The sequence below is a fragment of the Camelina sativa genome, chromosome 2, assembly GCF_000633955.1.
Source record: "Camelina sativa cultivar DH55 chromosome 2, Cs, whole genome shotgun sequence".
NCBI classification, from domain to species: domain Eukaryota; kingdom Viridiplantae; phylum Streptophyta; class Magnoliopsida; order Brassicales; family Brassicaceae; genus Camelina; species Camelina sativa.
In genome coordinates, this window is record NC_025686.1 from 27,156,676 (window position 1) to 27,176,015 (window position 19,340).

The 19,340-nt window shown below is 38.0% G+C and overlaps 6 protein-coding genes and 1 pseudogene across 8 annotated transcripts; 3 read left to right on the top strand and 4 right to left on the bottom strand.

Annotated features, from left to right (window-relative positions):
• LOC104741868 (serine/threonine-protein phosphatase 7) lies at positions 1,906 to 4,213 on the bottom strand. Its single transcript, XM_010462795.1, has 6 exons — positions 4,082 to 4,213; positions 3,309 to 3,709; positions 2,721 to 3,215; positions 2,489 to 2,635; positions 2,287 to 2,394; positions 1,906 to 2,193 (listed from the first exon to the last, which is right to left on the bottom strand). Exons 2-6 carry the CDS (start codon positions 3,702 to 3,704, stop codon positions 2,098 to 2,100), a joined length of 1,242 nt encoding a protein of 413 aa, XP_010461097.1. The 5' UTR covers positions 3,705 to 3,709; positions 4,082 to 4,213; the 3' UTR covers positions 1,906 to 2,097.
• Positions 4,407 to 6,140, top strand: LOC104741877 (vacuolar protein sorting-associated protein 20 homolog 1). Its single transcript, XM_010462807.1, has 6 exons — positions 4,407 to 4,690; positions 4,917 to 5,069; positions 5,168 to 5,320; positions 5,552 to 5,635; positions 5,730 to 5,871; positions 5,963 to 6,140. Exons 1-6 carry the CDS (start codon positions 4,589 to 4,591, stop codon positions 5,986 to 5,988), a joined length of 660 nt encoding a protein of 219 aa, XP_010461109.1. The 5' UTR covers positions 4,407 to 4,588; the 3' UTR covers positions 5,989 to 6,140.
• LOC104741887 (histidinol dehydrogenase, chloroplastic) lies at positions 6,252 to 9,015 on the bottom strand. The gene is made up of 13 exons (XM_010462817.2): positions 8,847 to 9,015; positions 8,600 to 8,712; positions 8,453 to 8,505; positions 8,297 to 8,369; positions 8,087 to 8,188; positions 7,890 to 7,991; positions 7,726 to 7,797; positions 7,582 to 7,644; positions 7,449 to 7,490; positions 7,301 to 7,360; positions 7,109 to 7,219; positions 6,821 to 6,991; positions 6,252 to 6,734 (listed from the first exon to the last, which is right to left on the bottom strand). Exons 1-13 carry the CDS (start codon positions 8,920 to 8,922, stop codon positions 6,360 to 6,362), a joined length of 1,413 nt encoding a protein of 470 aa, XP_010461119.1. The 5' UTR covers positions 8,923 to 9,015; the 3' UTR covers positions 6,252 to 6,359.
• Positions 9,222 to 11,006, top strand: LOC104741897 (increased DNA methylation 1-like). The gene has a single exon (XM_010462827.2). The coding sequence runs from the start codon at positions 9,222 to 9,224 to the stop codon at positions 10,884 to 10,886; it is 1,665 nt and encodes a 554-aa protein (XP_010461129.1). The 3' UTR covers positions 10,887 to 11,006.
• LOC109129709 lies at positions 11,346 to 12,084 on the bottom strand. Of its 2 annotated transcripts, XM_019238468.1 has the most exons (3): positions 11,875 to 12,084; positions 11,646 to 11,751; positions 11,346 to 11,545 (listed from the first exon to the last, which is right to left on the bottom strand). In XM_019238468.1, exons 1-3 carry the CDS (start codon positions 11,982 to 11,984, stop codon positions 11,531 to 11,533), a joined length of 231 nt encoding a protein of 76 aa, XP_019094013.1. In that variant the 5' UTR covers positions 11,985 to 12,084; the 3' UTR covers positions 11,346 to 11,530. The 2 variants fall into 2 exon arrangements, with proteins under 2 accessions (XP_019094013.1, XP_019094009.1); XM_019238464.1 differs by lacking the exon at positions 11,346 to 11,545 and having other exon boundaries at positions 11,553 to 11,751; positions 11,875 to 12,017.
• On the bottom strand, positions 11,346 to 14,470 carry LOC104741908 (farnesylcysteine lyase-like). Of its 2 annotated transcripts, XR_760400.2 has the most exons (8): positions 13,926 to 14,470; positions 13,563 to 13,736; positions 13,078 to 13,437; positions 12,814 to 12,989; positions 12,370 to 12,725; positions 11,875 to 12,098; positions 11,646 to 11,751; positions 11,346 to 11,545 (listed from the first exon to the last, which is right to left on the bottom strand). XR_760400.2 is itself a non-coding variant. In XM_010462841.1 (5 exons), exons 1-5 carry the CDS (start codon positions 14,457 to 14,459, stop codon positions 12,464 to 12,466), a joined length of 1,506 nt encoding a protein of 501 aa, XP_010461143.1. In that variant the 5' UTR covers positions 14,460 to 14,470; the 3' UTR covers positions 12,266 to 12,463. The 2 variants fall into 2 exon arrangements, 1 of the variants encoding a protein (XP_010461143.1); XM_010462841.1 differs by lacking the exons at positions 11,346 to 11,545; positions 11,646 to 11,751; positions 11,875 to 12,098 and having other exon boundaries at positions 12,266 to 12,725.
• Positions 15,180 to 19,340, top strand: part of LOC104757337 — a 7,745-nt pseudogene continuing 3,584 nt past the window's right edge.

A 19,340-nucleotide genomic window follows, 5' to 3' on the forward strand; every position in this document is an offset into this window, starting at 1 on the left:
GCACATGATCGTAACTACATGCAATGGACACATACTTACATCACATAGATCGTAACTTGAGTTTTGAAGTGTGTTTTACTCATTTACACGTACGTGTAACGCGAATAGATCGTATAATCGACAATCATAATGAACCTAGTCATGCACACGTGTGGATGCATAGAGAAACTGCTCGATCAAAATATTGTTTTCTTGAAATCATAATCCAATTGTGACATATTCAATTTGTCTTTTTCTCTATATATCACATATATCATTTTTGCTTCATGTTGCTTTGGATTCAGTAACTTCATGTTGCTTTGGATTCAGTAACTTTACCCAAGTCTAAACTCACTCTCTCTATATGTTGTAACGTTGTTTTTATTCTCTTTTTGCCAAGGTCTTACTTTACTATAGGTAAAATCCTCTCTTGTAATTTGTAATTTCTTCATTTCTAATATGGAAGAAAGTTATGGAAGAAAGTTATGGATGAATTTCTTGTTTCATCCGAATTAACTAGACCCTGCAATATCACCCTGTATACGAATTGAAATAAAACCAACATTATATATGCTTGTCAGTGACAAGTTGTAACATTTTAAGTAAGAAAATTAAATGAATGAAGATATTTTTGCATAATTGTCTAATACATGCATCATATGTATTGTCCTATTTTGGCATTTAAGTCAACGAGACAAAACTCTAGATCGAGATAGTCTCTAATGTTGACATTTGTTGTGACCTCTTTCAAATGGCTTCGACTCATCTCTCTCACACATATTTGTTGCATTATCTTTTGAAATTATAATCTTATGAAATAAACGTCATTAATCATTCAGTTTTATGGAAAAATTATAAGTGGTGATTACATGCAAAATCATCTACAATTCAAAGCATGTGACTTAAACAGTTAGAAAGGTTTTATTAGAGAGACAAGATTAGACACCTATAATAATTTAGGATTGACATGAAGTGATACAATTACTGTTTAGAGACATTTATGCACATAAAAATAGAAAAACATTGTGGTTATGAGTACATGTCGATGATTGTCGATGAACAAAGTACACAACAGTGAAAACCAACACCCACTCACATGGGTTGTGCTTCTCCACAACATCCGATACAAAGGGTCAAGGTTAGATAACATTTCAGGGGTGGTTTTCAAAAATGTTGTAACCATATCGGTGATGAAATGGGGAAGATCATGTGATGAAACTATTTGGTTGACAGGACAGTTAAACTTTAAGCTTTATTAAATTACTTGAGATGCCCCGTGACAGACCCTTGGAGAGAATCATCCATAAGATATATGCTAGAGGTAGCTTTAATGTGTTTTGAGTTTGAGCTAGCCATTTGAGAATGAAGCTGCTTCACGCTCCTGCCAGATTCGTTCTCTCTTTAGAGAAACAAAAAAACCATTATTGGTTTAGTAGCACTCGAGAAAAATCGAAAATAATTGCAATAAATAAATGCTTCAAAGTGCAGTAAGGAACCATACGATAGGTAGCATCAACCACCACTTCATATTGTCATTTCACAAGAAGACATTACATTCATCTGAACAAATTGCTACCCTATTCGGCATTTAATAAGCTGTCTTGTTACTTAGAATTTCTTAACCACATAAATTTCTCTTGGATAAGATTCTAGTATTGTCAAGATCCCAGAGCGAAAACTATAATGCCGACATACACATAACTTGACCCACAAACTTCCATCCATTTGACTAATCTGCTACTCGATTCACCACTCAGTTTTGAGACCTCTCTAAAACCTCAAGATTTAGGTAAGCTTGAACTGTTAATTCTACAAATGATTTTCTTCATCTCTCTAATTCATGTGCCTTTAAGGCGGTTTTCATTTGAATTTTTCGGTTTAAATCATAGGTTTAGGAACTAAGAACTAATTAAATGAGACTGAAGCTGGTTAGTAATTCTTCATCGTCCATCCATAACTTGAATAAATTGTTAATTCTACTACAAATGATTTTCTTCATCTCTTTTCTCTACATTTGCTTCCATGGTCCTTTTTGCAAATAATAATGATTAATCACAACAACTGTAAAAAAAAAAACTTCATTTCAAGATTCTTCTTTTCAGCTATTTCCAAGACTGGTTAGCGATTTGGTTGTTCGTCGTTGGTATCCATAGCCGACTTATCCATTTCATCATCAGAATCAATCACATTTTCAAAGTCATAATACGGATGCGCCTGCACATTTTAAAAACCGAATGTATTTATCAAAACAACACAAAGAAAAAAACTCACACCGGTTCATTACAAGAATGGTGAAAATTTAGTTACCTTTGGTCGCGGTTTAACAGCTTCGAAACTATGAAATTGAGGATCAGAGAAATCAGGAGCCTGCAATATAATATATGCTCCTTTGTTTTTGTACCTCTCTTCTGTTGCCTACACAACACACAAAGAAACAAAAAGATTAATTTGATCTGCATCTTATATGATTTTTAGAAAATTCAAATTGCGGAAGGCGTAAAATACATACTTGGAATTGTGGATAGTCTGGTGCACTGAAAATAGTGATAAGCTTTCCAGATTCGACAGTGTGATCTATTGTATATCCTTTGTCCATTCCACCAAGACCAGTTCTCTTCTCTCTAGCATCTGGACCTTCATGTGATCTGATGATTAACTGCATCAACAGAAGTAAAAACATTTGATCCAAATCAGTATTTGGGGAAACAAACTAGTATCAATATTTTTTAGTTTGGTTTCACCTTTAGTTCGTATTTCTTCAAAAAATCCTCTGTACAATCAGGACCCCAAAGAAGACCAATGCCTCTCTGTTCATTTGGGGAAAGGCCATGAGTCATTGAAGGGTCAGACCATAAAACATCCCCAGGAATCAAGTTTGAACCTTCCCAAGGAGGATCAAGAACTGATCTTCGAGCTTGCATCAACTCATCTAAAGTACCGAGTTTCAAAGAGCTCGGCTCAGGTTCTAGAAGAACTACACGACGGTTCTTTTTCCCTTTTGTTCTCTTCTTAGGCAAGACTGGACTACGGAAAAGCCCTCCATGTGCTGTATAAACACGTCCTGCAATTATGGAAGCCAAAGGAAGACCTTCAAAGCAACCTAAACATTTGCGGTACACATGTTTTCCCTTGTCACCGTATTTCGTAAGCACTTCCCTTTCAAAACCGTACATGGATGTACAATACTTTGACTCATGATTACCACGGAGAAGGTAGACTCTATCCGGCATTAAAACCTAAACAAACCAAAAAGAAATAAGCTTTAAGGAAAAAAAAACTAAGATTTTGAACCATTAGCAAAATAGCTAGTTTTAAGTTAAAGAGTTAACCTTCCAGGACAAGAGGACAAGGAAGGTCTCGAGTCCCCAAGCACCACGATCCACATAATCTCCGTTGAAAACATAAACCCGGTTTTGACAAGGAAAGCCAGTATCTTTCAATAAGAAGAGAAGGTCATGGAGCTGACCATGAATGTCACCAACCACAACAACGTTTGATTCAGAATCAAGATCATTGATATGAACACAGTTACGCTCTTTGTGGAGGATTTTGGAAGCGGTGAGGACGAGGGAATCAAAGACGTTGACTGGCAATAGTGAAGGTAACTGGGAAGGAGGTAGATTCCATGAAGACCATTCGAAAGACGACATAAGCCCATGTACCCACTCGTTCGTGAGTTCACCTCCATTTGGCCATATAATGGGAGATGGTGTAACAGGTTCCATTCAAACTAAAACGGCAAACACACAATTTATAAGGATTGGTAAAGGCAAGTCTTTTAATACTATTATACTAACATATATAATCAATTCAAACCACAGATACATTTAAGATGAAACCAAAGAAAGAAGCAAAATTTCCACTTTAAAGCGATCAAAGAAAGCAGAAGATAGCTCAGTGACGAGTTAGGATATAAGAATCGAATTAAAGCAACACCCTTTAATTGTCCAATCCATGAGAACATAGATCAAATCTAGATATATTCATACAACTTTAAAACTCAAGAGAAGAGCAAAAAAGTACAAAAAAATCGAATTATGATTCCAAGTAGTTATAATACCAAATGACAACAAAGAACAATTCGGAATAGAGTGAGACTCACAGGGTAAGATGTGGAGACAATTCTACAAGATTCCTCCAAGCTTTCGATCTTTGGACCTAGCTGTCCTTGAGTTCCGTCGTCGAGAACGACGAGATTTAGGATCTGTCTGGCTTTAGATTTCACTACATGCTCTCAAACGACGACGTTTTGAGCCAGCCAAAGTAATCAAAATCAGACTCATCCCAAACCGGCCGGTTTTATAAAACGCTTACTTCGATTTCGGTTTTTGATTTTTCAGTGTAGATGAAATCAATCCGGTTAAATCGGTTCCATCTCCAATTAGATTGGCTCGGTCCGGTTTGTGTTTGATCCAACTGAAAAGGGGAGAGAGAGAGAGAGGAAACAACAAAAATTGGACTTTGGTTTGAAATTGGAGAGAAGCAATTTTGGGAAATCTATAGAAACTTAATCGATATCTCGTCTGGATCTTGCTATATCTGCTCGTTCGAATTGTTTGATTTTGTTAAATTGGGTGGACTCGACCGATAAGTGAAGAAAGAAAGAAAGATGGGAAATTTATTCGTGAAGAAACCACAGATCACGGAGGTTGATCGAGCGATTCTATCTCTCAAAACCCAAAGACGCAAACTTGCTCAATATCAGCAAAAGGTTTCTTTTTTAATTCTCATACTTGTTCATCTCTATGGATTGTCATCATCTAGTTTTGTTTTGATTCATTCAAAATTTCCTAAAATTGTTGTCCAATGGGATGGTTTTGATTGTGTGTTTTTAGTAGTAGTGATTGAAAAAAGACTCCAGCTTTTGATTTCTTTTGGCTCATCATCTCTTTGGTTTTAACCAAACCTCCAATCTTCTCAAATTTTGATACTTTTAGCTTGAGAAAGTGATTGAAGCGGAAAAGGAAGCTGCAAGAGACTTAATCCGAGAAAAGAGAAAGGACAGGGCTTTGTTAGCTTTGAGGAAGAAACGAACTCAGGAAGATTTATTGAAGCAAGTTGATCAGTGGGTCATCAATGTTGAACAACAAGTAACTCTTTCTTTCTCCCCCTTTTGTGTTTTATTATTTGTATCCAGCATCATCTCTTTCATGTGAAATTCTCAAACTTTCATGTGTTATCTTTTCAGTTGGCAGATATTGAACTTACGAGCAAACAAAAGGCCGTGTTTGAGAGTTTAAAACAGGGTAATAGTGCTATTAAAGCCATTCAAAGCGAGTTGGACCTTGATGATGTTCAAAAACTAATGGATGATACTGCTGATGCTAAAGCTTATCAAGATGTGAGTCAAAAACTTTTGGAATCTTATCGTTTTAGTGTTTGCGTTTATGATTCAGTATTATGGTATCTGCTTTGTCAGAATTTGAATATCTTCATTGTTGATTCCCGGGTATACAGAGAAGTTCACTAGCAGCTTCCTACTACCTCTTTTTACATTTTGTTCTGAGCTGTCTAGATTGAGTCGTTTTGTCGAGCTTTTGTGTTTGATGATTATAACATTTTTGAATATCAGGAGCTGAATGCTATATTGGGAGAGAAACTATCAGAAGAGGATGAAGAAGATATATTAGCAGAATTTGACAACCTAGAAAGTCAGGTATGTTTTGTTTCATGCCTTTTCAAAAACAAACTTGCTTATTATTATCTTTACTAGATAGAGAGACTCATGGTGATGCATGTTTTGCTTAAAGCTTATTGTCGATGAGATGCCTGAAGTGCCTACAAAGGAGTCCGAAGAATCTGACAAGCTGGATCTTCCGGATGTGCCAACAAAAGCCCCTGTCGCTTCCAATGCGGAAATCAAACCAGCTGAATCCGCCACTAAAACAAAAGGTATATCCTTTGGTCTTCTCTTCTCCTTGTTAGGACTTGTAAGGACTAGGCTCAAGACATATTTTGTTTGGTTTGTTTCTTTCCCGTGCAGTTCTTGAAGAACCTTTGCCGGCTTGAGCTAGAAGAAACTGATCAGCCAGCAAGACAGACGATTTTATCATTCTTTTAGCACTTTCTTTTGTGTGCCTTTATTGCTCTTGAAGTCACTGTCAAATTTGTATATTTGGAATCCTATTGTGTTTTAATCGAAAGTCAACATTCACCAATTACTTTCCAGGCCTTCATCTGTCAAAGACTGTACAGTCATATATATGAACATTCTCGCATATCCCTTATGTTGTAAGAAGGTGGTTAAATAATGAAAAGCTAGACTATGGTAAGAGTTTCCGAACATCTCTTATTTTATTATCAACCAACCAATCTTAGGGAACCAAATATGTTAACACAATACAAAAACCAGTTTTGCCTCGTTTGTCTGAATCTGAATCTCAATTTGTTTGGGAAAGCTGTTTGGCTTCGATATCCTTGAGTCTGAGAGTGACGGCTCTCTTGTGTGCATCTAAACCTTCGATTTCAGCCATAGTCGCCACATAAGGACCAAGGTTTCTCAGACCTTCCTCTGTCAAAGATTGTACAGTCATGAACTTCAGGAAAGAGTCGAGAGAGACGCCACTGTACATTCTTGCATATCCGTATGTTGGAAGAACGTGGTTTGTCCCGCTCGCATAATCCCCAACGCTCTCTGGAGTCCATGGCCCTATGAAAACAGAACCTGCGTTCTCAATCAGTCCCTCCCATTTCTCAGCGTCTTTGACATTGATGATCAAATGTTCGGGTGCATACAGATTTGAGAAAGATATTGCCTGGATAATTGAAGAGCAAAGAGTGATGTTACAGATGTTGTTTTGAGATAGTAACAGTAAGGGTGAATCGTAAACGGGAGGGGTACCTCAATCATATCTCGAGCAAACACTGTGAAACTGTGACTTAGTGCTTTTGAAGCAAACTCTCCTCTAGGAAGGCTTTTACACTGCTTGGCAATTTCTTCTTCGATGGCTTTGAGATCTACACCATCACCTACAACAACAAGAACAACTTGACTATCTGGACCATGCTCAGCCTTCAGAGAAACCAAAAAAGAAATGTATAAGTTAGCCGCTCCCTGTAGGTCTGAAGAAAACAAATAAGGTGGAGACAAACTATGTATCGAAATTTGCAACTTCTTTTATGAAAGTACCTGAGAAAGTAAGTCTGCTGCAATGTAAACTGGACTAGCATGTTCGTCAGCGATGACTAGGACTTCTGAAGGACCAGCAGGCATATCAATGGAAACCATTGCCTCGCTGTTCTGCAGTAACAGGGAAGAAAAAAAATCAAAGAGTAGTTCAACAAATTAGGACCAGTAGCAACTGAGGAAAGATATCTGTACTTGAAGAATCATCTTAGCCGCTGTAACATATTGATTCCCAGGACCAAAGATCTTCTCACCCTGCCATAATAACCAAAGCAAATTCATGTGTGGTTGGTTGGCAGAATGTTTGATGTAGCTACCGAAACACATTAATCGTTGTTTTTACCTTAGGACAAGAATCTGTTCCCCAGGCCATGGCAGCTATAGCCTGCAAACCAAAATTGAAATTTATACAATCTTAGAGAGAGTAACGATCACCAGCATATAAACATAGGGGGAAAAGACCAACACAACCATACCTGTGCTCCACCAGCTTTGAGTATGTGAGTTACACCAGCCTTCTTGGCACAATACAGAACTTCCTGAAACAACACAACAAACCCATAAGCTAAGTGACAAGATCGCTAATTAACAAAAAAAAAGTGAGTAATATCGAGTACTACCTTGCATATGCTACCATCCTTAGATGGTGGAGTAGCAAGGACAACTGTTTTACATCCAGCAATCTGAGCAGGCTGAGAGAGAGAAGATAAAGTAAGAAAGACCAGATTATCACAAAATTACAATAACAATGAACAAGGAAAAAGTAATAAACATGAGAGCTTACAATTGCAAGCATCAAAGCAGTTGATGGCAAAACAGCTGTTCCACCAGGCACATAAAGACCTACAGACCCAATAGATCTTGAAACCCTCTTACATCTGACACCCTAACAAAGTTAACAAGTGAAGAAGATTAGTACATCAAGTTCATTGTGTAAAGAAGACTTAAAAAAACGTAATGAGTAAAACTGAATTGACTTACTTTCATATTCTCAACGCTTTTCTCAGTTGACTTTTGGGCAAAGTGAAACGCATAAATGTTGTCATACGCAACATCAAACGCTTCTTTTACATTGGAATCAAGCTGGAAACAAAAAAGGCATGGATCGATACAGAGAAAGGAACATCATTTTCAGATATTCCAGATAAAAACTGGTTTAGGAAACTTGTATAAACAAAGTTAATCTACTACCTCAGGAATAGAAAGCTCGGACACATCTTCAACCACGTTATTCAACTGAACTTTGTCAAATTTTTCAGTATATCTGAAACGTGTTGGCATAGAATCAAATGAAATGGAAAGACACAGTGACTTCAAAAGTAAAGAATTGAGTCACACTTCACTTACTCTTTGACAGCAGCATCCCCTTTGCTACGTACAGCATCAATAATAGGGTTCACCTAATAAACAACACAAGACGAGCGAGCTCATTGTCACGGGGTAAGAGAAGTCTCAAGCAAGAAGGAAGGAAGAAGTTAAAAAAAAAAAGCTTACAGTGGTGAAAATAGATGAGAAGTCAATGCGAGGGCGTGACTTCAAACTCTCAACTTGTGAATAACTAAGTTCAGATAATCTATACGACTTCATCGACGAGCATCTAACGTATCCTGTAAACGCAACTAGAGAATTAAAATTCGTTTATCCATTAAACCCCAAAAATAAAAATTGAATCTTGCAATCGAATCACCAAAGCAATCACAAAACGTCGAAATTGGAAACCAAATTGGAAAAAAAGAGTGACCTTTCTGAGAAGCGTGAGTTGAAATTGAGATACGAGGGGATGAGAGAAGTGAAAGACGAGACAGATTGAGTGACATCACCGGATTGCTCCGTGGTTCGATTCAGTGTCGCCGGCGACAGACTCTAATTTTTTTTTCAGACGAGTTTGACTTTTTAGGGTTTAGTTACTTAACACACGTCACACGTGTATTTTTATAATTTGCCTTTTTTTTTTCTGCTTATAATATTTGGAGCATATATTAAAATTGTTTTTAAAATTCGGAAATTAGAAAATTTCCTTTTTTTTATTTCTTCTTGAGCCTTATATATATATATCAGCAGTTTGCTCTCTAACCCTAGGTCATTGTTTTGTATTCTCTCTCGGATGTCTCATATGATGGATTCGTCTAATATTGTTCCGATGGAAGCAGAGCTAAGTCCAGGATCAATGGAGCAGTGGCTTTCGATGATAAAGGATGGAAACAAGTGCGATAAAGGCAAACGATCGGAATTGTCGATGAAGGTTAAGAAACATCTCTCGGCTCTTGGTTGGGTTTTCTCTTACTATCTCAAAGGGAATAAGCGAGAGTTGCGTTTAAAGTCTCCCAATGGAAGGTGGTTTTACTCTTTAGTCAAGGCTTGTCTCCGCCAAAACTCTCAACAACAACAAGTCGTTCCTAAACATGATGACTTGTCTTGCTCTCCACGAAAACTTGCCTGTTTAGATGTATTGAACCAGAGACAGAAGCAGAACAAGAAAAGGTCTAGGGTTGATGATCTCGATATCGATAGCACAGTTCCGGATAAAGAGAAGCATTCGTCTGGTGAATTGATCAAACCCGATCCAGATTTTGATGTATCCAAATCCAACCAACAACAGAAGAAGAAGAAGAAGATAATGAATAGAGTGGAGGATTGTGATACGGCTGCGTTTAATGGGGAGAAAGAGAAGATCAGACCCGTTGTCAATGTTGATGGATTGAACCAACAACAGAGGAAGAGAAGGAAGACGGCGAGTGAAGATATAAGGAGGGCGAAGGTAGAGAAATCTCTAAAGAAGATCTTACAAGTGATGGAAAAGAAGCAGCAGAAGAACAAACTTGACAAAGAGTCTCTAAGGTTCTGTAAAAAAGATCGTGATCCGGACATGAACTGTGATGTGTGTTGTGTTTGTCACTGGGGTGGAGATTTGCTTCTATGTGATGGTTGTCCTTCAGCTTTTCACCAAACTTGCCTCGGTATGTCCAGCCTCCCCGAGGAAGACATGTGGTTCTGCCCTTGTTGCTGCTGCGATATCTGTGGATCAACGGAATCACCTTCGAACAGTAAGTTGATGACTTGTGAGCAGTGCCAAAGAAGATTCCATCTCAAGTGTTTGAAAGAAAAGCCTTGCTTTGTTTCCCGTAAAGGCTGGTTCTGTAGTAGTCAGTGCAACAGAGCCTTTTCCGCGCTTCAGAATCTCCTAGGATGCAAAATTGCAGTAGGCGACAATGATGATTTGGTCTGGACATTGATGAGAGCTCCAAACGATGGTGAACACTATGATGATGAGCAAAAGTCCAAGCTAGAATCTGCTGTCGAGATACTTCACCAGGGGTTTGAGCCTACCACAGATCATTTCTCTGGGAGAGACCTTGTTGAGGAGCTGATATTCAAGAAAGATCGAAATGGCGTTGGCCGAGGATTTTACACGGTCTTGATAGAGAAAGAGAACGAACCTGTCACAGTGGCTGCAGTGAGAGTGGATAAAGATGTAGTCGAGATCCCTTTGGTGGCGACATTGTCAAACTACAGGAGAAGTGGGATGTGCAGAGTGCTTATGGATGAGTTGGAGAAGCAAATGTCTCAGATGGGAGTTCGTAGACTGGTCTTACCGGCTGCACAAAATGTTGTGACCACTTGGACTCAGCGGTTTGGGTTCTCGGTAATGGAAAGTTCGGAGAGGCTGGAGTTTGTGAAACATGGGATGCTTGATTTTGTTGGAACTGTCATGTGTGGTAAGTTTCTTCACAAGGAAAGAGGAGAAGATGATTCAGCACAAGAGTCAAGCCTCACAGAATAACAAGTCTCCTGGTCTTTTTTTTTTTCATGTACTGTATTGCGGAGAAAAATGTGTAGTAACAACATCTCTTGATGTCCATATATAACTTGGTACATCTTTGTCTTTAGTAACATGTGTGACTCTGTTTCTTAATTAGACATGTGAGTATATCTAAATCAAATGAGTAAATCCATCTTCTCTTTCCTGTTTTTGTATACAAAATCTTCAGAGAAACCAAGAAAATGTATTACAAAGAGTATTGTCTCGATGATGCTGAGACTCTTTACTTAAGCTTGCTCAGGTATAAAAACACATAAACATGTCACCAAAAACACAAAGCTCCATCATTGAACTAAAAAGCGTATCAGACATTCGCACAAATCACAAAAGCATAAATGAATGTTACATGTCGCCGAAACTAAAGCTATCAGCTCATTTGACTTGAGATTCTCTAACAAAGCTCACAATAAAACAGAGAGATGATCTTAAACATTGAACTCTGTTTTTTACGTTTATTGCAAATTCAAAAGATAATAAGATGAACAAGGAAGAATATAATAAGCCTCCCATTCACATTAAAAAGACTTGCAAACATAAAAGTGTACACAATTTACAATGGAACAATCTCACAATTCGGGTGAGCTTATGAAACCAGGACTTCATAGTTACGTCATTTGCCACTGCAATTTATACCAAAGAAAAAGCTAAATAAGCAAACTTTAACTTGATGATGATGATGATGATGATACATAATAATAAATTGAGGAAAGTAAGAGAAACCTTAAGAACAGGCTCTCCTTTGTTAGTATTTGCAGATTGTTTAGCCATTTGCTTTAATTGAGCTTGTGCTGCTCTTCCAGCTGCAGACTTATCAAACTGCTCTTTCCTGCGTTACAAAATCAAATATCTACAATTTCAAAAAATTTAAGATTCTAAATCCCTAAAGGATCAATTTTTAAATAGAGGCGATTCGAAAATATAAGAGAGAAGAGATTTTTTTTAAAAAAACCGTCGCTGTGCAGCTTCGGCGGCTCTGGCGCGAGCTTCAGCGGAGGCTTGTCTCTCTTCTTCCTTACGCTGTTGTTTTTGGGTTCCGTCGAAGCAACTGAAGCAACCCATCTTCTCCGATCGAATCGAATTTGACCTCTTCTTCTTCGCTTCTGATTTCTTTTACCAAAGAAGAACAAGAAGAAGACGCGTCTGTTCCTGAAAAAATGGGATCTTTACAGGACTCTGTACATTGTATTAATAAATAAATATTATACATTGATTATAGGAATTTTTCATTAATTAGTAATATTAATAAGAGAAACCACGAGTGGAAAACCAATTTATGAAAATGCACAATTAGTAAAAAAAATAAAAAATATAATGATGTGTCATTATGTGATTGGACAAAGTGATGTTGCTTCCTCTGTTATTGTCGTAATAAAAGGATACCTAACTTCCTCTGTTTTTGTATGCGTGAATCTATCTGTTAATATTCGAAAAGAATATGACAAACCTTCATCATAACGCTTAGGTTACAGTTTTTACAGCTTTATGTGTCTATATACACAACATCATTTTCTTCTTCAAAGATCACAGTCAAGAGTTGCTTATAAGTCTGAGTGCAGACCAGAACTACAGCTTCTTTTGTCCGAGGATGAAGATGATGATTCTTTTGTCATGAATCTGGATATTATGAGTCTGGCAATGTTCTCACCAGCTACTGCACTTGTCTCCATTGTGCTTGCTGCGTTTTCAAAAGCATTCACATAGTACAAGTGATGATCATCTAATATGAACGGTGCAAATACTTCAGGCGCGTGGTACTTGGGATATGCACCCCAGTCTATTCGAATGGTTTCGGTTCTCGTACTGTTTGGGAAAAAAGGAATTCAAGCTTCAATAAAACTGAAGAGATCTAAGTTAGTAATGAATCTGACAGGAGTTGTGTTGTAACTACCTGAAGAGCTCATCAAGCAATGAATCTGATGCAGTTTGTCGCGTAAATATCTTGTATGTCATATCTGTGTCACTATACTTCCTTAGAATTGAGATGCTTGAGAATGGAATTAGAGGATCTTCAAGTGTTCCCACCAAAGCTGGAACATCAGAAACTGATTTCATCCCAAAATATCCCTTTTCAGAGAGAAAACAATCACAAATTAGTTGGAAATCAGAATCATGATCAGGTTAGAGCTAAAACTCCACTATGAATAATACTTACTGGATTTAAAAGTCCTCTCACGAATGTTGCGTGTGTGTGTTGTAATTCCCTCTTTGGAATTGAGATCTCGGGTGAGAACTGTATATCCACCTCGTCTAATGGTGTGGCAACTACCGTGACATCGCACTTGAAGCTGTTTCCTTTTGTGGACTTAAGCTCGTAATACTTACCGAGATGTGATATGGATTCAATTTTCTCGTTCAGGTGTAATGTAACATCTGAATGATTAATCAGCTTTGCAGCCATCTGCCAGTTTCCGCCTTCAACAGACCATAAACCACCACCTGAACCCGCCATGGAGACTGCACCTGCTAGTCCACTGATGAGTACACTCTGTCCATAGTTTATCCTTGTAATAACCTGGAGTCAACAAATTAAACAAGCTAAACAACTGTACTGTAGTGTGAGAAAATTTGACAATAGCAATAAGGGGTAAAAATGGCTTCAAAAATAACACTTTTAGCTGAAATCGTGAGAAAGCTTACTGTAACCAGCTCGTTGACTAGTAAAGGAGAAAGCTGAGCTTCAGATAATTTCTCTTGTAGAGTGAGCTTTGTGAGATTGTACAATCCTGACCATTTAAGCATCCCTTCAACATTGTCGAAGATAGGTCTTGACTCTAAACTTTCATAGTACTTCAAGAAATTATCAACTGTATTCTACATACATACATAAAAATCTACATCAGTCAACATACAAAAGGATACACAACACACACACACCTAGACGCAAATCAAGTCACACGAACACATCCTCAAAATCATTATTCCCAAGTAAATCACTTTACAACAACTAATTCATCCCTACTACAGATTCAGCATGAAACCAAAGGTTCAAGTTTTAAATACCTCAATGAAGCTGCTCATTCTCAACAGTGAGAACCCATAACGCAAGAACAAGTAGAGATCATTCAACCAAGACACGATCGTATCCAAAAACGGGAATTTGATACGGGAACCGAATGTTTTAACAATAAAACTCTTCCCATCCCAGATTCCAATCGCTGAAGATTCTTCAATCGGAGTCGGCAATCGAACCGTCAGATTAAACCTCTCGACGAAATCCTTAACGTGATAGTTCTTCGGATGCAGAATCGAACCACCGGCCTCGAAAACATCACCGGAGACAGTAACTGTTCTCATACGTCCACCGACTATCTCGTGACGCTCAAACATTAGGATCTTGGCTCGATTTAAGCCGGTGGAAACAGAGTAGCTACGGAGGAAGTGAGCTACGGATGAGCCTCCGATCCCACTCCCGACTATACATACGGTCGGCGGAGATTCATCCTCGACGCTACCGGTGAAATCGCCGGAGCAACGTAGAAGAACCGGCGATATAAGAGTGAGGAGAAGGGAGAAAGCTATCGGAGAAATTTTCATGTTTAGTCAACTCGTTGACTTTATCTCTCTCTCTTATACCGATTTTGTAAATTATCATAAGGCCTTATTGGGCCTTATCAGGCCTTAATTTTGCAAGTGTGCTTAGAAATTGACAATTGGGCCGGGCCCAATATAGCAGAATGTGGATCTATTTGTAATTCCTCAATACTTTTTCCGTCGAAGACACCATTAGGCCATCCGCAATGGAAGAACACTTGGTGTGTTTTTAGCCCATTAAAATTATAAATATAATGAATAGTGGCATAAGAACATGTTTTCCAGTTCTTGATGTAGAACTGATCTAGGCTCAGCTCTAAGCTGACGTGGCAAGGTGTGATTGGATACAATTTTTTGCAAACAATTTTTCACAAATTAAAAAAGGATTTGATTTAAACTATGTATTAATTAAATAAAATGTTTGTTTGTTTTAATTAAGTAATATGTTTGTTTTTTTTCTAATCTTTAATGATTTTTTGTTTCATAAAAATTTGGTATTATATTTTGAATTTTAGTACAAGTTTTATAAGTTTGCAATTTAAATGTTATTTTTACAGTTTTTATAAATGTAATATATTTTAAAAATATTATACTATTAAATCTTATGATATTAAACATGTTCTCCCAATCATTAACTTTTTAATAAAAGATCTTAACTAGTGATCTTAGATTATTTTCATAATATTTTTACTCTAAGAACATCCTAAAGTGTTCCCCCATTGCCGATGCCCTTAGAGAAGCTAGGCTACACACAAGAGCGGGAAAATTAGGCTACTGAAAAAACAAAAAAACGAAATTACGAACCGTTAGGGTTTTTTTTCTTCCGGCGATGTCGCGAAGAGGCGGTGGCCCCGTGACGGTGTTGAACGTGGCGGAGAAACCGTCTGTGGCGAAGTCAGTGGCGGGGATTCTGTCCAATGGAAGTTTCCGGACTCGAGAGGGTAGGTCTCGCTACAACAAAATCTTCGAGTTCGATTACGCCATTAATGGCCAGCCATGTCGTATGCTAATGACTTCCGTCATCGGGCACCTGATGGAGCTTGAGTTTTCCGATCGCTACCGTAAATGGCACTCCTGCGACCCGGCAGATCTGTACCAAGCTCCGGTTCTGAAACACGTTCCCGAGGTAAGTGATGTCCTGTGCGTGATTGTGCAATTTTGGGTAGTTGATTTAGTCATTGATTCTCGAACTAGGAATTGTTGCCTGGGTCTGATTTGTTTTGGTAATCGCAACTGTAGAAATTGGGGAATTCTGGTTTATAATTTTAAGTTGGGGTTTTCTGATTTCCAAGTTTTGATTAATTCTGGTTTTGAGCGATTTAGGACAAAAAGGATATTAAGAAGACGTTGGAGGATGAAGCGAGGAAAAGCGACTGGCTTGTGCTGTGGCTTGATTGTGATAGGGAAGGTGAAAACATTGCATTTGAAGTTGTTGATGTTTGCAGAGCTGTCAAACATAATCTTTTTATACGGAGGGCTCATTTCTCTGCGTTAATTGCCAGGTAGAGATTGCTGAACACTTTGTTTTTTCATATATCTTCTACTGATCACTCTATCTCAAACGTTTATACCAACTCTAATGATGCGTTGGCGTTGGAATTGCTAGGGAAATTCACGAAGCAGTTCAGAATCTTAGAGATCCTAATCAACTGTTTGCTGAGGCTGTAGATGCTAGACAAGTGACTTTCTCCTGAAATTCCTGTTGTGTGTATGTGCGTTGGTATTTTCTATAAATTTGTGTTAGCTAATATTTATTTTTGAATACTTTAGGAAATAGACCTACGCATTGGTGCTTCTTTCACTAGATTTCAGACTATGTTGCTGAGAGATAGGTTTGCTATTGACTCCACGGGTGAGGAGAGGAGTCGTGTTATAAGTTATGGTCCTTGTCAGGTAATGCAAAACCAGTATCGATGAAGTTCAGAAATATCAGTCCTATTTTACATATCAGAGCCATTTAATGCAGCTAGGTTTAATATTTCTCTGCCTCAACTGCAGTTTCCTACACTTGGATTTATTGTAGAGCGATACTGGGAGATCCAGGCACATGAACCAGAAGAGTTTTGGACAATCAACTGTTCTCACCAANATCAGAAGAAGGCATTGCCACCTTTAATTGGATGTATTATTATCAACTGCAGTGATTATATTTGTTCCCGATCTAATCTTCTTAAAAGTGACATTGATATAATTTCTATTGCAGGCGTGGTCATCTCTTCGATTATGCTTCAGCTGTCGTATTATATGAGATGTGTGTTGAAGAACCTACTGCCACCGTGAGTTAAAAAAGAAAACATCTTATCAGAGGGAATTTTATCATCCGATACTGCATCTTACAGTTAAATTGTGTAATTTTCCTAATAATCTCCATCCAGGTAATGAATGTCCCACATCCAAGGGAACGATTCAAATATCCTCCTTATCCTTTGAACACCATTGAACTTGAAAAACGTGCTTCAAGATACTTCCGCCTGAGTTCAGAGCACACCATGAAGGTCCGAATGAGTATATTAGCCTGGTTCAGATAAATTTCCTAGGATTCTTTGGCTAGTAGGACTGCATTTTTTTAAAGTAATCTAAATTTTATTGTATCTTGGTAGAGTTTTGTGCTGCTTCTAGGCTGATAGGTCTTTGAATTACAACTACATCTCACTGTTTAATATATCAGAAATGTCTGGATAGGTGGCAGAAGAATTATATCAGGCTGGTTTCATCAGCTATCCTCGTACAGAGACTGATTCTTTTTCGAGCAGGACAGATCTACGTGTGAGTAACTTTTTCTCATGAGCAAGTATGGTTGATTTGGAGTTTATGATTTCCTTAGATAGTCTCTTAGGATCTCTAGTTGTGTCTAGGCTATGGTGGAGGAACAAACAAGACATCCTGCATGGGGTTCATATGCACAAAGACTATTGGAACCCGAAGGGGGGCTCTGGAGAAACCCTGGTAATGGTGGTCATGATGACAAGGCTCACCCACCCATTCACCCAACAAAGTTTTCTAGCGGAGAGTCTAACTGGAGCAGAGATCACCTTGTAAGTATGGCTGTTGGTCTCGTTAACATTCCTAAGCATAGGTATGATCTTGTTTTTCTCCGTTTGAACCAACGTTTTTTCCCACAATTTCAGAATGTATATGAGCTAGTTGTCCGCCATTACCTAGCATGTGTTTCCCAGCCAGCAGTAGCTGCTGAAACTACCGTCGAAATTGATATTTCTGGTGAGCGCTTTTCTGCATCTGGGAGAGCAATATTAGCTGTAAGACTCTTCACTCACTACCTTTTAGTTGTAGTTTCTGTGGAATACATTATGAAGCTACTTTGCCTGTTAAGATGCTTACTGTTTCGGTAGTAAAATAAATGTAAAGCTGCTGTTTGTTGGAAGTATATATTTTGCCTACTTGTTCTTTTACTAATTAATTTGATACTGACCTCAATTTTCTTTCTGTGATTAGAAAAATTACCTGGAGGTGTACCGCTTTGAGTCATGGGGAGGTTCAGTGATCCCCGTGTATGAAAAAGGGCAGCAGGTTGTTTATTTCTGTATCTCTGCTAAGTTTCTTTTGAATAAACTACTTTGTCCTTGCTTGTAAGTTACCTTCCTTAACTACTAAACTATAATGCAATTGAACGGCATTACTTTGCATTGTAGTTTCTAGTTCAAGTGAAACTGGTGTCATTGTTATTATAAAAGTGGCCGAAAGATAGTAATTGCTAGAAATGTGGAGAAGCAAACACAGTTTGCTCTATCTAATGGGCGAGGCTGCTTGTTTATTGGCATAAAACTGTGTCCAGGGAGCTAATTTTCTAGTCATATCTTGACTGTCTTCTATATTTAAATTTACTAGACTCTTCCTCAGACAGACATAATGGAGTTTCTATCAGTGGCTTACATTTTTCCCCAAAACTGTAGGCTGTCTTACTGCTGGAATTTCTTATTAACATTCACTTTTTGGATTTGTTTTTTTTACCCCTGTCCTACTGCTTAGTACTTACAGCCTGGACTATTAATGACGTCTCTGAATTTCTTGGTAATATGCAGTTTATCCCAACAACTTTGACTCTTGATTCAGCTGTAACAAGGCCACCACCGCTATTGTGTGAAGCTGACTTACTGAGTTGTATGGACAAGGTGATTAAAAAAATTGGCTTGTTTTTGCTTACCTAGGTGGTGTTTGCATATTCTTGTTTACCTATCCCTAAAATTCTTATCCGATCGTGTTTGTAACTCTTTGTTATCCTACCTTCTTGTGAATGTTAGGCAGGCATTGGCACCGATGCGACAATGCACGACCACATAAAGAAACTTCTTGATCGGGGTTATGCTACAAAAGATGCTAATACACGGTTTTCTCCAACCCACCTGGTAGGTGATATGATAGTCAAAACTTTCTGAATCTATCCTGTCTTATTTATTTCTATACAAAATATTTTGATTTTAACCCTTTAGAGTGTATTACTATGGCAGCATGTAGTCTAGGGCTGCAACTGCTTTTGGGTGTTGATAAACGTCTACACGTTAGAATCAGGAACTGCTGGTGACCATATATAAGTCTGTTTACTAGACCAGCATTATACCTATAAGTTCTTAGGATCACTCATAGCCTTAAGGACCTTAAGTTAAGGTTGAAAACATATAATCCTTGGGAAACATACCTTTATCTCCAACTTCAGCCTATACAATTAGCAGATTGTGATACTGTTGTCTGGACTTTAAATTATATAAAACATCTTGATGAATTTTATTTGGTTATAGCAAAACTATGTATCTATATATAGTGGTAGGACTGTCTGAACTCTACAGCATATAAAACATCTGAATTAACTTTATTTGCTGGAGTAATAGCAAGACTTCTCTCCTTGGCATAATTTATATGTATATATAT